This window comes from Adiantum capillus-veneris, chromosome 16 (genome assembly GCF_014529385.1).
Source record: "Adiantum capillus-veneris isolate H3 chromosome 16, ASM1452938v2, whole genome shotgun sequence".
NCBI lineage: Eukaryota > Viridiplantae > Streptophyta > Polypodiopsida > Polypodiales > Pteridaceae > Adiantum > Adiantum capillus-veneris.
In genome coordinates this window covers 25,697,020-25,713,368 of record NC_140946.1, presented here as the reverse complement: position 1 = coordinate 25,713,368, position 16,349 = coordinate 25,697,020, and the positions used below count along the sequence as shown (strand labels likewise).

General features: G+C 45.6%; 1 protein-coding gene across 1 annotated transcript in view; it reads left to right on the top strand.

Moving 5' to 3' along the window:
• Nucleotides 1–16,349, top strand: part of LOC147438735 (uncharacterized) — a 61,313-nt gene that overhangs the window by 33,700 nt on the left and 11,264 nt on the right. Inside the window, exons 7-13 of the mRNA XM_086484733.1 lie at nucleotides 14,418–14,477; nucleotides 14,703–14,819; nucleotides 14,900–14,994; nucleotides 15,191–15,387; nucleotides 15,602–15,699; nucleotides 15,795–15,898; nucleotides 16,024–16,189. Of these exons, the coding sequence (XP_086340859.1) occupies nucleotides 14,418–14,477; nucleotides 14,703–14,819; nucleotides 14,900–14,994; nucleotides 15,191–15,387; nucleotides 15,602–15,699; nucleotides 15,795–15,898; nucleotides 16,024–16,189 (837 nt within the window). The remainder of the gene's footprint in view (nucleotides 1–14,417; nucleotides 14,478–14,702; nucleotides 14,820–14,899; nucleotides 14,995–15,190; nucleotides 15,388–15,601; nucleotides 15,700–15,794; nucleotides 15,899–16,023; nucleotides 16,190–16,349) is intronic.

Below are 16,349 nucleotides of genomic sequence, written 5' to 3'. Positions count from 1 at the left end.
GGGTGTGAAACCGGTTGATATGGAGGTTGAAGAATGGGAAGAAGTGGACGAGTTGGCTCGCTCCACGATCATGCTTTCGGTGTCTGACAATTTACTCTTCAATGTAGAGAATGAGCAGACAGCATGGGGCATGTGGAAGCGTTTAGACGAGTTGTATGCACAGCAGAGTGCTGCCAGTAAAGTGTATTGGCTTAAGAAGCTTATGGATCTCCGCATGAAGGAGGGCACGCACATGTCAGTGCACCTCAATGAATTCAATTCTATTTTCAGCCAACTGACAGAGCTGAAATTCACGATTGATGAGGAGTTCAAAGCTACTTTTCTGCTATGCACATTGCCCGAGAGTTGGGATGTATTCCGGACAGCTCTTAGTAACTCAAGTGCGTCACTTAAGTATGCAGATGTAGAGAGTTCTCTCTTGATGGAAGAGATGAACAGGAAGAACACCACAGGTGGGTCTTCTAATGCATTGCACTTGAGAGGCAGGTCTCAACAGAGGGAGAAATCTGACAGTAAGGACAGGGCACGCAGCAAATCTCGTAGGAAAGATGTTGTGTGTCATCATTGTGGAAAGAAAGGGCATTATAAACGGGAATGCTATGAGTGGAAGAAAGAGAAGAACAAGGGTGCTGAAACTGTTGCAAAGGACAAGGGAAATGCCAAGAAGAGCACTGTGTTGATTGAGGAAATCAATGTTGCTAGTAGTTGTGACAGTGACAGCAGCACTGATGTACTCAATGCCTCTTGTGTGGATGCACATACCCTTGCTATGGGTTCTGATGTGGACATTCATACTTGGATTCTTGATTCAGGTGCCTCCTTTCATGTAACACCTCACAGGGATTGGTTTACACAGTACTCAGGTGAGGTGCAGGGCACTGTTTATTTGGGAGATAACTATGTATGTGACATTGCAGGTATTGGCAGTGTCCAGTTTTCCTTTGCTGATGGTATGACTTTTGTTTTGCACAAAGTGCGCCATGTGCCACAACTCAAGAAGAGTTTGATTAGTACAGGGCAGCTAGATGATGCAGGCTATCACACCACCTTTGGTGATAGCAAGTGGAAAATTTGTAAAGGGGCCCGGATTGTAGCCAAGGGTTGTAAATCGGACACTTTGTATCCTTTGCATGTATCTAGTGTGCGTGACCATATTGTCGCCGTAACCGAGCAGCCAAGTGTTTCTTTGTGGCATGGCCGGTTGGGACACATGAGTAAAAGAGGAATGGAAACTCTGTCTCGTTGTGGCTATTTGCTGTGTTTGAGGTATGCTGATTTTTCTCACTGTGAGCACTGTATTTATGGTAAGCACAGTCAAACACCGCACAAAAGGTCTCTTTCTTTGAAGTCTGACAGGTTAGACTTAGTGCATTCCGATGTATGTGAAATGCCACAGTTGTCCTTAGGGGGAAAGAAATATTTTGTCTTGTTTATCGATGATGCTACACGTAAGGTGTGGGTGTATCCAATACGTGCTAAAAGCGATGTTTTGGATACTTTCAAGAAGTTTCTTGCGTTTGTTGAGAATCAAACTGACAAGAAGCTTAGGTCTTTGCGCTCAGACAATGGGGGGGAGTATGTATCAAAAGCATTTATTGACTTTTGTGCTACTAAAGGTATTAAAAGAGAGCTCACGGCTCCTTTTAATCCCTCTCAGAATGGAGTTGCAGAGAGGTTGAATCGGACTATCCAAGAGAAAGTTCGGAGTATGCTGTCACATGCTGCATTACCTCATGGTTTTTGGGTAGAAGCTGTGCAAACAGCTATTCACTTGATTAATCGCTCACCTAGCAAGGCTTTGGGTGGAAAGGTGCCTGAGGAGGTGTGGTCTGGCAAGCCACCCTCATATGCACATTTAAGAGTGTTTGGTTGTGAGGCCTATGTTCACATCCGAAGTGAACTGCGCACCAAACTAGAACCAAAGTCTCATAAATGCATTTTCCTAGGATATGGTGAGGATGGTGAAATGGGGTATAGATTATGGGATCCCGCATTACGGAAAATTGTACGCAGCAATGATGTCATCTTCAATGAGAATTGCATGCACAAACAGCCCACAAAGGTCGAGGAAGTGCGCCGGGTTGTTTTTCGTGAAGATGTTACATATGGACAGCCAAGAAGGCCCAATGTTCAGCAGCCTTTACATGCTGAAAATGGTGCTGAAAATCAGCCATTAGCTGTTGAAAATCAGCCCCAACAAGTTGCCATTGATGCACCACAGGTAGGGGAACAGGTTGATGCTCCTAGACCGCCCGTTGTTGCGATGCAACCGGCTGAACAGCCTGCTGTTTTTGATGGTTTACAGGCTGAAAATCCACCTGTTATGGATCATTGGGTGCGTAGGTCTACTCGGGTGACAAGGCCCCCCGATAGATATGAACCGTCTTTGGACTATGTCATGCTTACTGATTGTGGTGAGCCGTCTTGCTATAAAGAGGCTATGCAACGGGAAGACAGTAAGAAATGGTTCAAAGCAATGGTTTCGGAAATGCAGTCTTTGGAGAAAAACCATACATCGGACTTGGTTGATTTGCCTAAAGGGCATAAGGCTCTGCCATGTAAATGGGTTTACAAGACCAAGGTCACATCTGATGCTTCTTCTAAGTACAAGGCACGTTTGGTTGCTAAAGGGTACAAGCAAAAGCATGGTGTGGACTTTGATGAGATTTTTTCTCCTGTTGTAAAGCTTGCCACATTACGTCTTGTTTTAGGCCTGGTTGCTTCTGAAGATATGGAGTTAAAGCAAATGGATGTCAAAACAACGTTTTTGCATGGCGATTTGCTTGAGATGATCTATATGATGCAGCCAGAAGGTTTTGTGTCAAAGGGGCAAGAGAAGAAAGTATGTAGACTCTTGAAGAGCTTGTATGGTTTGAAACAGTCTCCCTGTGCATGGTATCACAAATTTGATACATTCATGAGGTCTCAAGGATACAAAAGAAGTAATTTTGATCACTTTTTGTATATCAAAACGGCAAGTGATGGATTTCTTCTATTGCTGATTTTGTATGTTGATGACATGCTTATTGCGGGTAAAAATGTCACGGAGTTGGATGCATTACAACAAAGCCTAAAGAATCGCTTTGACATGAAGGATCTTGGTGATGCTAATCATATTTTGGGCATGCGTATCTCTCGAGATAGACCCAACAGGCGTCTGTATCTATCTCAACGAGATTATGTTAATAAGGTGCTACATCGTTTTCATATGGATGGGGGAAAGGCACTTGGTACTCCGCTGCCTCCATATGTAAAACTGACTGCACATGACTGCCCAAACACAGATGATATGCGGGCTGAAATGGCCAAGATTCCTTATGCATCAGCCGTTGGCAGTTTGATGTATGCTATGGTTGCTACACGTCCGGACATTGCATTTGCGGTGGCAGTGGTAAGCAGGTACATGAGCAATCCTGGCAAAAAGCATTGGGAAGCAGTGAAGTGTATCTTGAGATACTTGAAAGGCACTAAAGACTTGTGCATTTGTTTTGGGAAGAGTGAGACATCTGTGCATGGCTTTACAGATGCAGATTTTGCTGGACATCCAGATTGCAGGAAGTCTACCTCTGGATATGTGTTTACATTCACAGGAGGTGCAGTTTCTTGGATTTCTAGACTGCAAAAATGTGTTGCTTTGTCTACCATTGAGGCTGAGTATGTGGCTGCCACTGAGGCATGCAAAGAAGCTTTGTGGCTCATGCGTTTGGTAGAAGAGCTTGGCATTAAGTCACCGGTTCCTGTGCTACACTGTGATAGTCAGAGTGCTATTATGCTTGCAAGGAATCCTGTTTTTCATGCCAAGACAAAGCACATAGAGGTGAAGTATCATTTTATCAGGAGTGTGCTTGATGACAAGAGCATTACACTTGTCAAGGTGCACACAGATGACAATCCTGCAGATCTTTTGACCAAGAGTCTTCCAGCAGAGCGGTTTGCATATTGCCGTCAGATGATGGGTGTTGGATGAGTAAGTGCATGATCAGCTGATGTATCATAGTTAGTTGATTCTTTGATCTCCCAAGGTACATTGCCTTTAGGTGGGAGGTTGTTAGGGAATAAAGGCCTAAGTGCCTTGTACTTACTAACTTATAAGTTAAAAGTCTTATAAGTGAGGGGGCCCAAGTGTGAATGGCCTCCTAGTCACTTACTTATATACTCAAAGGTCAAGCCCAAAATGAAATTGTGACTTCTCCCAGATTTTTCTACGAGCATTCTCTCTCTCTCTCACGTTTTCTCTCTGCGTGAGCTTCTTCTGCGCCACCCTCCTCTTCTCCTTCACTCTCATTGCATAGGATAGCAAGTGGGCTCTCTTTCCTGCTCCCCCACATGAGGGACCTAAGGCTGGATAAATCTATCCTGAAAATGCTTTTTAATTTTTGGTCACAAATTATTTTTGTTGTGGAGTCAAAAATGACCCCTAGGTATCACAAGTTTGTGACGGGACATGCTCAACTGGGAGGACTAGCTGAGAGGACAAGGGGTTAGAGTTAAAAACTCTAACCAAGAAGAACTTGAAGATGTGGCCGTGGGGCCTAGAGGGGTTAGGGTTTGAAAAACCTACCCCCCATGTTGACGTGGCAGGCTGTATGGATTTTCGTGATTTGCGCTGGCTGTTTTGGCAGATTTTGGCGCAAGCTTTTGGAGCAGGTGCTTTTGGTGCTAAGTGCTTTCAGAATTGATGCTTTTGGGGCTTGGCTTTTGGGCATCCCTTGTATTATTTATAAGGACCCTTGGGGCCTCACTCTAGAGAGCATCTGGACCAGAGTCTCGGAGAGCTAGATCCTCGGGGAGTTGTACCTTTGCGGAACAATAATAAAGAGATATCAAAATGGGCGTCACGTCTTTGGGCGAGTGCATCTGGGAAAGGAACTCCGCCGTTCTATGTGTACTCTCTCTCTCTCTCTCTCTCTCTCTCTCTCTCTCTCTCTCAGAGGAGATGCTAAGAGAGCTAGATGTTGTAGAGACGAGCCTGTCCAGACTATCACACGATGTGGAATATACTGAGTATGGGCGACACTTGATAGACATGGGCACCGCACATGGATTGGCCATCTTGAATGGCCTACAGAGATTTCCTGTTGCGTGAGGTTTTACATGCTTCCCACACAGACATGGAGCCAGCACAGTGGATTGTGTCATGGCACAACCGAATCTCATCTCTAGTATCCAGGATCTCACAGTTGGGCCCAGACCGGTCGGGGTGGCAGTGGATCATGCTCTGGTGTCGATGACCATCTCTTTCCAGTTCAATGTAGCACACAGGCCACGGGTAGCAGCCCCTACTCGCTACACCTTCACACGGGAGACGGATTCTGTATACATAGACGTGATCTACAGATGCCTATGCACTGAGGACCCGGGGCGACCTCTGGAGGAACTAACTACTATACTGACACCGACATTACATGATGCAGCAGCAGAGGCATACCCACACACCCAGCCTGAGCAGAGACGCCGATCAAGGAGCATGCCTCAGAATAGCTGGTACGATGAGGAGTGCCGCCAGACTAGAGACAGACTTCAGAGGGAGGTGCTTTTGGGGGACGTCACTCACAGACAGTCACAGATTGACTTCCGACGCCTGGTGCGGCGGAAGAAAAGGGCTTTTTTGGCTCGACTCGAGCAGGATCTATACCAGCTATTCTTGAGTCAGGACTCGCGTGAGGCATGGCGGCTCTTTCATGAGCAGCCCCCCCCCCCCCCCTCTGCTATTTCCTCCACGGAGACCTGGGGTCAGTATGCATCATCTTTGTACACAATACCTGGACAGCCGCTCCTTCCCAACCCCCCCCCCCCCGATCCATGCCCACACACATGTGCTTTTTTCACTGCTGAGATGGTGAAGAAAGCTATTGACAATGAGGACTGGGAGAGCATATGATCATGATGGCTTAGTCGCTGAGCATTTCATGCATGCCAAAGACCTACTAGCAGAGCTTATAGCAGTTATGTTTAACCGTGCCATGTGTGAGGGCCTACCGGACACTTGGAGCCTATCTATGATCATACCTATCTTCAAGTCAGGAGACCCCATGGAGCCTGGGAACTATCGCACTATCATGATTGGACACACACTGGCACGGTTGTATGCATCCATTCTTGAGCAATAGCTGAGTAGATGGGCAGAGAGGGAAGGAAGGCGTACAGTTGGGCAGGCAGGGTTCAAGAGAGGCTTCTCTACTCTTGACCATATCTTGACACTCAAGGCCATCATCGAGGAGGGCAGATCTCATGGGAGATGGATCTATTGTAGCTTTGTGGACTTCCGCAAAGCTTTTGACACAGTACCCAGAGCTAGATTGATGCGCAGATTACAGGAAATGGGAGTACCCATAGAGCTCATTTGGGGGATCATGGCATTGTACAGATCAGTAGTAGGGCATGTACGCACCCCTGAACCCTGAAGGACTTTCTACACCGGTTCACTCCACTATTGGGGTGAAGCAGGGCTGCCCGCTCTCTCCTACTCTTTTCGGTATGTATATGGATGAGGTTTCTGACTACATTGAGAGCGATAGTGATAGAGGTGCACAGCTGGTAGGGACATGGATTCCACTTTTGTTATATGCTGATGATATAGTGTTGATCTCCGAATCTCCAGAGGGAATGCAACGTCAATTGGATGCTTTGCATAGGTTTGCCCACGAAAGTGGTTTGTTTGTCAACCTTGGTAAAACCAAGGTTATGGTGTTTAATACCACCCCACAGTGGATCAGCACCTACATTCACATACGGCCAGGAGACTGTGGAGTACACAGATGCTTACACTTACCTTGGAGTGGTTTTTAGCGGACCTGCATTCTCACTCAGAAGAGCAGCAGAGACCAGACTGACTAGAGTCCACACAGCATTGGGTAGATTAGAGAGGATGTGTTCGCAGGTTCAGTTTCAGGAGCCTCGGACGAAGCTCTGGCTCTTTGACACTCTGGTGGCTTCATCATTGCTTTATGGAGCTGAGATATGGGGACCTTCAATGGATCACCACGGGAGGCCGGAGCGCACAGATGGATGGGGGAACATGGAAAAACCTCTCGTCTCTATGATCTCGCGGCTCATTAGAGCCAAGGCATCAGTACCACGGGCCATTATCCGAGCAGAGCTAGCGGTCCCCCCACTAGTGGTGGAGGCGCTCACCAAATCAATCTCCTTCATAAACCGCACATGGGAACTTCCTAGAGACAGATATGCTCGCATAGCACTTGGGTCCTCTCGACAGTTAGCCATGCAAGGAGATACAACATGCTGGTATGGGGAGATGGCATCATGGTTTCAGGCACATAAGTTAATGTCAGCATTGACAGGCTGCCACCATTCCAGTACTCATTGGCTGCACCATCTCTAACTCTTACACAGTCAGAGATCACCAAGCTCATCCGCCAAGACCTGACCCAGCTAGACACCAAGAGGACATGGATACAACCAGCACAGGAATTGGGCACGTAGATGGCTTTCTACAGAGACCACCTTCTCCAGCTTACGGAGGATGGTTTTGTGACGAGACCCAGATACATGGACACCCACTTGTCCCATGGGATACGATGTGCTATTGGCCAGTTACGCACATCTTCTCACCAGCTGCGGATTGAGACTAGGAGATACAGCGGAGTACCAGCAGAGGCCAGGACATGCTCCTTGTGTGACATGGAGCCTAAGACAAAGCTGCATTATACATGCCGCTACCCCGTCTACTACGAGATACGAGGCCGCTTCCATTGCTTGTTCAGAGAGGGTTTTGGACCACTCTTAAGAGTCATGGGATACGAGGATCAGAGATGCCTGGGTCTGTTCTTGCTCGAGCTACGTAGACACAGAGATAGCCTGATGAGTGGCGAGGCTAGCCAGTCTCAAAGACGGATCACAGACTTCTTCAGAGCAGACATGGGACAGCCGCAAGAGCCACTCCCACAGCAGAGATCCCCCTCGTCTCACACCAGAGGCACACTGATCGATCGAGCGACTGAACTGGGGAAATCCAGGTGCCCACGACTGTGGAGGACCATACAACATCGACGGAGGTTACGTCAGAAGATTCGGAGCACTCTGGCCAGACATGCACGATGCTCGGTCAGACTACTAACCATGGAGGAGATTGATGAGATCCGCCAACGATCGATGCTAGATCTCTTGCGATTCAGCATCCCAGCAAGCCGCCCATTTTTGCTTAGTTCACATCGACCAATCTAGGATCCCATAGTATATATCTTTGTTCTGTACTGTAGTTATTTTGTTACTCTGACTTTGTATCAGATCCACCACCTTGTAACTTTCTGGTCTCATAGGTCACTATGGCCTTTTGAAGACGTTAATATAACATTTCATTTCATTTCATTTCTCTCTCTCTCTCTCTCGCTCTAGTCAAGTTCAATTATTTGCAGATTTTGCTCGTGTGTTGCTATTGATTGCTCACTTGGAGTGTCCAAGCTTGCAGTAGTGGTATTGGAGCTCAGAACTATTCTTCTTGTACAGAGGATCCGCAACACACATGGGTTCTCGCGGAGAATTCGGCAGAGGACTCAGGAAACACCCATCCGGCGGTTAGTGTGCGGGGAGATGGAGAAAAGCAAGAGTCCCACTGTGGGAACAAAAGAAACCAATGGAGATTTTGGCAAATTTTTGGCACGGAATCTTGAAAGAGCGGAGTACAAATGACCCAAATTTTTCTTCATCATTTGAGCGTTCTGATAATTTGTCGGCCTCTAGCTCGAGTGAGGATGAGAAAAAGCGAAAGAAGTGGAGAAAAAGCAAGAAAAGCAGATCCTTGAAAAAGTCTAGAAAGCACAAGTAGCAGTTCAAAGGAGGAGATCTCGTCCTCTTCTCACAGTTCAGACAGTGAGAAAAAGAACAAGGAAACCAAGGAGTTCAAGGATGGGGGTCAAGTAGTCAAGTTTGACATGTTTTCAACCTATTAGGATACCTATTGAGCCGTCAAATTCATACAGTAGTTTGTCGTTGCCTTTTTGGGTTGTCGGAATGCTCCAAGGTACGAAGGGTGGCATCTTACTTGAAAGGAACCCACATACATAATGTCACGTGCACATCTAACCCTACGTACATGTGAACAAGCTAACTCCTATTTCTAGGGTTTAGGACAGCCTAGGCAGTGTTTTGGTACCCTTGTGAGCGTGTACACAGGACTTGCATGCCGAGTCACTTTATAGTAGTTGCATACCCTCTGATTGCACGTGAGCACAACCAGTGTCTGCTAGGTGTAGGCATTGGGGAGTGCTCCCATGCAAATGCAGTAGTACCCTAACCTATGTATTTTCGTGTGTGTGAAGTACCTCTTATAAGTGAGTTTATTAACTCCTCAATAAGTGCCATTTTTAGAAATCGTGGGAGTTTTAGTTGCATTGCCCGACTCAGCTTTATTTCCCTATTTAAGTGAGCATAGGGGTCACTTCTCAAGCATAAGTCAGTACCCTCGCTACAAGCACCAAGTACCTATAGTACCTTAGCATCTCTGGCGTTTTTGCATGAGATAAGGCCATGAGCACCAGCGTTTTCAGTTTTCAGCCATAACCTTGCCGTACCGTCGCATATCCAACCATCAATACCAGCCTTTTCAGTTTCATCCCAAGACAACAGATCAGCCAATATTTTCAGATTCAGATCTAAGATCAGCGAGCATTTTTCAGTTTTCAGTCCATCGCCGACATCGGTGACAGTAGATCAGCCCATAGCCTCGTCACAGTCGTAGACCCAGTCAGCATCCCTAGCGTTTTCAGTTTTCAGCCCTTAGCCTCATAGATTCAAGCATTAGTAGCAAGATCCCATCAGTATCTCAACATCTAGGACCATTGTATCAACATTTGTGCAGTCTAAAGCAAATACCTCTCTAGCCATAGAGAGGGGGGTTTAGGACCCCATCTGGTGTTAGTCTCCTTTCTCTCTTTCATTCAGAATCTTCACTCACAGTATCATTTGCTAGGTATATATATCCTTTCTCTTTTTCACTCAGAATCTTCACTCACAGTATCATTCTCTTCTCTCTCTAGTCCTTGCACATCTAAAACCGGCCCGTACACTCGCTATAGTGCGGTAGACTTTGGCTTTTAGCCAATCTTTACTTTGATTAACTTTATTTGTACTTCATAACACAGAGGAACTTCACGAATAAGCTTGAGACTAGAATTCAACACTTCAAACAAAGCACGACTTGGCAGCTAGAGTGCTCCCAATCCCAAGTAGACAATGACACCGCGTTGGCCCAAAGGTTGGGCCCCCTTTTGGTATTTCTTTATTCCAATTAAACTATGGAGAAACCTGTGAACTCCTACGTGTTGTCCCACTTTTATTGGGCTGAAAATGGCCTATTGTAGCCCAATTTGCACAGCATAACGACAGTAGAAGGCTTCTCAGATAAAATCCCCATGAGATAGGTGACTTTCCCAGTGCATTAGAGAGAATTTACAGCACACTGAATTCTTTGTTTTTGGCCTCTAAAATGCACTAGAACACCTGTATGACTATTCCTTAGCTTCCCCGAAGCTCCTTGGACTGTGAGGCAACAAAAACGGTCAAAAGCCTAAACCTGCTGTCACAACCCAGTGACGTGGCAGCCCGTGTACACACACCCCCTCCCCTTTGGCATGGACAGTCCCGGAAAAACAGGCACGCTGAAATGATGACGTGGCATGCCGGCAATTTGCGGCGCAAAACCCGGAAAAGCTGACCTGGCATGGCTGTACGGAACCCCGTGTTTGCGGTAGCAGTACGACAGCTTTTGGCTACGCTATTTCTACGAGAGAGAGAGAGAGAGAGAGAGAGAGAGAGAGAGAGAGAGAGAGAGAGAGAGAGAGAGAGAGAGAGAGAGAGAGAACGCTTTATTTACTCAAGAAGGCTTGAGAGTGGAATTGCTTTACGTTTGAAAGCTTTTGGGCTTTGCTTTTGGCATCCCTCGTAAACCTTTATAAGTGTGGTTTGGGCTCCCATGTCACGTGACACATCCAACCCTATGTGTCCGTGGACAAGCTACAACATGACCAGGGTTCAGTTCAGTCAGTCAAGTCTAGAATAGGAAGTGATCTGGCACTTTTGTGAGTCTGTTCGCAGACCGTGCATGTCCAGAAACTTAGTATAGATGCATATCCTCTGGTTGCACACAACATGATCATAAGCATTCCCATCAGAATCCATTAGAATCCTTCAAGGGAATTTTCTAGTGCATTTAGCCTATTTTACCTGTTTTTGACATTTTTCACTTATTATTTTTAAGTGACTTTTGTTGGAAAGTAGGTAGGGCAAATTGAGTAAGTTTGTATATAAGCAAACCTAGGTTAGCACTAACTGGCAGAAGAGGCAGCAGGAGCACTCGCTCAACAGGCAACTTCTCAACAGAACCCCCAGACGCCCTAGCGTTTTTGCTCCACAGCAACCACCTAGCGTTTTTGGACCAGATCAGCCAACGTTTTTGCTTTTGCAGATTCCTGGCGACAAAAGACTCAACAAGAGACCTAGCGTTTTGTAGTAGCAGGCCATCCGGCGACAACAGAGCCATTTTCAGCCCTAGCGGTTTTGATATGCAGATCAGCCCAAGCGTTTTGCAGATTTACCACGACGGAACATCAAGAACCACCAGCGTTTTCAGTTTTCAGTCCTTAGACACCGCAAATCAAGTCCCGAACCTCGTAGATCTCACCTTCCCGCAGCAGTTCCTCGCCGCATGGTCAGTTTCCGCAAGGTTTACAGTTTCAGCCCGGAAAACGCAGATTTCAGCATCTGTGTTTTCAGCGCGTCGTCGTGGCATCGTCGTCATCGACATCGTCACCGACATAGAGTCAGAATTCAGTAGATAGAAGATTTGCAGATTTCAACCCTTAGAGTTTGTAGATTTCAGCCCGTCTCGTCGTCGTCGACAGTGTCGGCAAGTCCAAGCATTGTAGAGATTTGTGTAATCATAAGTAGACCGCTCTCGCCATAGAGAGTGGGGCCTTCGGAGGAGGGTTTGACAACATCTCTGGTGTCGTATTCTCTTCTCTCTCTATCTCTTAGTCTCATACACTTTCACGCGTAGTGTCCATTCACTTTGTTTGTGTCCATTGCACTCTCTCATTAAGAACAAAAGGCTCTCCCTTCCATAAGAACAAAAAGGAACCTTGAGCACAGTTCGGAGCACTCATCTTGAGCAAAGTTCAAACATTCATTCCGCTGCACCTTACATCCCACTTTTGAGAGCATCTGGATGCGGAGTGTGAGAGTGAGACCCTCCCACTCCCTTGCACTTTGAGCACAAATTTTAATACAAAAAGGATACCGAAAGGGGCGCCAATCTTTGGGGCCAATACCTCTTGGCATGGAACTCCGTCGGGCCGGTGTCGAATCTAATTGTGAATTGTTTTGAAGTGAATTCCGGTCGTGTCGCGTTAGATTCTTGACTTGGAGTGTCCAAGTTTGTTACACCTGCAAAAATACACAGCAGGTTGTAATTTTTTGTTTTGGGCTCCATTTCGCGTGCCGGTTGCATCTGTGGGGGCTACTTGCCCTTTGATTTGGACGAGATTTCTTGCGAAAAATCTCTCCGAATCAACCTGTACTTGCGGGGGATTAGGATTCAGCAATTAGCTAATCCGGTATCTGTGCAAGAGGCTCTTGCCGCGAAGGGGATAGAGGTGCTGAAGAGCGGCATCATCGTGCTACATAGAATAGAGGAGAAGGCAAGCTTTTCATTAAAGCTATAAACTTGCACCCACTATCTCTCTCTCTCTCTCTCTTTCACACACACACATTGTAGGCACTTAATGAAGAAGAAGGCAGTCTCAAATCAGCCCAAATCAATTTTTGGCGCCCCCTCCCAGCTAAGGTGTTTTGCAGAATTGATCTAGAGCCGCCAAGTGTCCCCTATGCCCTTTTGAGATTAATTCCTAGTACCCACCAACTTGTAAAGTGTTGCGTGGGGCCTAAATGACTTTGAACTGAGCACTCGGATTATAGTTCATTGTTGCGGGAGAAACTCTTGGCCATCGACCGTTTCACGTTGGCCATACATTGTCCGACCATTTGTGACCAACAAAAGGGTCCCAAAAAATAAATAAAAATCAAGGGATACTGTTCCTTCATCATTGGCATATTGTTCCTTCATGTCATCAAGCTCATGATGATAAGGAATTGACACAGCTGAAATTTGTGGCTTTCTTAAGAGTGCATCAGCCACCACATTCTTCTTGCCCTACACTTGATAATCTGAAACTGGAACATAGAGAGAATGTTTGCCCATGGCAAATGCTTTTCACTGTATCAAGAAGTATCACAAGGTTTGATGATCTGTTTGGACAACAAAATCTCACCTAGCAGATAGTGTTTCCAACTTGAAAGCCCATGAATCACAACCAATAGCTCTTTCTCATAGACTTGTATAGTCTTTTCTGGCCCTTTCAAGATTCTGCTTTCATAGGCTACCACCCGACCAACTTGCATTAACATTGCACCAATACTATTGTCACATGCATCACATTGGACAACAAATGACTTCTTGAGGTTTGGTAAAACAGTTACGGGACCCGAAGTCAGCTTTTCCTTCAAGAGATTAAAAGTTGAAATCCCTTTTTGTGCCCATTTTGTTATGCCATTGAGGATGATTTGCAGCAAACCCTCAGTACTGCATGACTTGGTACCAGCTGAGTTTGACGCTTATCCCATGATGATTGAGGCATTTTTTCAGACAGTCGGGTTATTCATAGAGTTAAGAGTGATGAGCAGTGATAGAGATGGGATCAATGTGAGGGCTTCGGAGGCTTTCAGGCATTGGCTGCCCAGGGGAGGAGAGACACACGGTATGCAATAGAGGTGGTTTGCATGGCCTGGATATGGAGAGACTACCACCATTTCAGTATGATCTACATGCTCCACATATAGGGTTGTCTGATTTGGAGAGGAATCAAGTTACTAGATGTAATTTGATGCAGGATTATGTGACCCACTGATTCCATTGCCCACAAGATACGAAGATGAAGTGCTACAAAGATTATTTCTTACAGATAACAGAGCAAGGGCTCACTCAGAGACCAGGGTATACACGTCGCATGCCATGAGGAGCACCATTAGCCAGCTTAGAGTATCTCGAGGTGGAGACTGGGCAGGCAGTTGGCATACCCAGAGAGAAGAGGACTTGCAGATGTGCAGACTAGAGCCGGGTATACTACGAGATCAGAGGGAGATATCACTGTCTCCTTAGGGAGAGCTTTGGACTGATCAATGGCATCATGGGATTTGAGGATCAGCGATGCCTCGGCCTCTTCTTGCAGCTTGCTTAGTGTATTGCAGAGATAAGTCATAACGATAAGTTGGAAGCTGGCAAGTTCATGCCAAGTATGTTCTGAGCTTTTGGGCTTGTGTTTTGACCAGTTTTTGAATGATAGTGTGCTGGGGAGAAAAGCTTCAGCCATCTGTTTATCTTATAATATCTATTTATTTTCTCACAGGCGCACCAAGAAATCTTCAAGAAATTGGTGGATTTGATTGGCATCACATCCATTATGGAGGTCAGGACTCTGGAATTTTAATTTCTTGTTCTTTTACTTGCACTAAATGGTTGTATGCATGTGTATGGGTGAGTGGTTCTTAATTCATTTTGCGACAAGCATTCACATAGAGCAATCTCGTTTTGCCTCCCCTTCCGCAAATTGTATATTGGCTTTCTGGTTCGTTTTTCCATCTAATAAGGCAGAAGGGCCATGGTTTATCCTGACGTGCTTGATACATACCAGGTTCTTATACGACTTGTGGTAGTAGATGATATTGATCATTCATTCCAAGAGAATCCCCTGAGATGGCTAGTGGAAACAAGCTTGCTTGAAATGCTTGTGGATAAATTGAGCCCCCCTGTAAGCTTCAAGTACCCAATTTGTAAACAGTTTATTGATGGATTGATTGGCCATGCACTGAACTTGTTTTGATTGCTCAGAACTCTTCTGAAGCACGTGCTAATGCTGCGGATACTCTTTCAGCTGTCTCTCGCTTAACTCACTCCGAGTTGGCCACAAAGCTTTCAAGTCCAAGGTTTATTTCAACTTTTTGTAAATGATATCGATTAATCTGTTTTTGGTCTGTTTTCCTGTTTTTGTCCATGCGTGTGTTTTTGCCTTTCAATCGATAATTGGATTGATTTTATGTCTATCCTATTACATGCCCATCTGCTGGTATAACCAAAAGGGTAACGTTTGAAAAGGCTGATTTCCGGTTCTTTTTTTGCCAGTTTTATAGAGAAATTGTTTCGTCACACTTTGGAAGATGAAGACTCCAGATCCACACTGGTTCATTCATTGACAGTTTGCATTTCTTTACTTGATCCAAAGAGGTATGCGATGGCTGGACCAGGCAGAGGCCAGTACATACCAGATTCTTTCCCGACTGCCACACCAGAGACCATTAATGGCATGTTGCAGAGACTTGGTAAGTACTGATGTCTTTGTCTTGTCGCATGTGTTCTTATCATAGGGTGTGTTGTGCTAATCAAGGGTCAAGGTTTTTCTTTTATTTTTCTCATGCTTTTCCGTGTTAAAAAAAGAGGGGTGTGGGGGGAGTGTCTGACTACCTTACCTCTTAACTAAAGTAAACCTGAAGGTTGCTGAGGTATGTGAACTTACAAATGATATCTAATTGATAGGTGGCTTGCTCAAGCTGCTCAATGTGGAGGGTGATGAGGGAGTTTTACCTACTACATACGGAGAGCTTCGTCCTCCACTTGGCAGCCATCGTCTGAAGGTCTTTGGATTAATAGCATCCTGCTTCTGGAGTTTTTTGGACCTTTGTGAAGTTTGAACCAGGACTTGAATCTATGCACATGCTTGTGATTACAGATCGTTGAGTTCCTTGCTGTTTTACTTCGTACGGGTGGTGAAGGAGCCCAGCAAGAGTTAGTTAACCTGGGTGCGATTCAACTTATATTGAATCTATTTTTTGAGTAAGTGAATGGCTGTTTCAGGTCAAGTGTCTACAATTAGCTGGCACTTTGTTCTGCCATGTTATCATTTTGGTCAATTTGTGCAGTTACCCTTCTCATTTTATTTTTTTGGTCAACTCGTGCAGTTACCCATTCAATAATCTTCTGCATCATCAAGTGGAGAACATTGTGACCTCTTGTATTGAGAGCAATAACAAGATGCTGATAGATCATCTTTTGGTGGGTTGTGGCTTGGTGGGAAGGCTCTTGGAAGCAGATGAAAATCCTTTTGTAACTGGGAGTGATACCAAGGTTCTTACTTAACTCTCTTTCTCCAGGCTCATTGTATTTTGTAACTGTGCTGTGGCTTCTGGTTGGCTTTGGTTTGTTCTATCTACCCTCTAAATTGCGGGCATACGCTTCGGCAGTTCTTGTTTATTTGGTTCAGCCGTTTTTCAAACCAAGTGTTTGT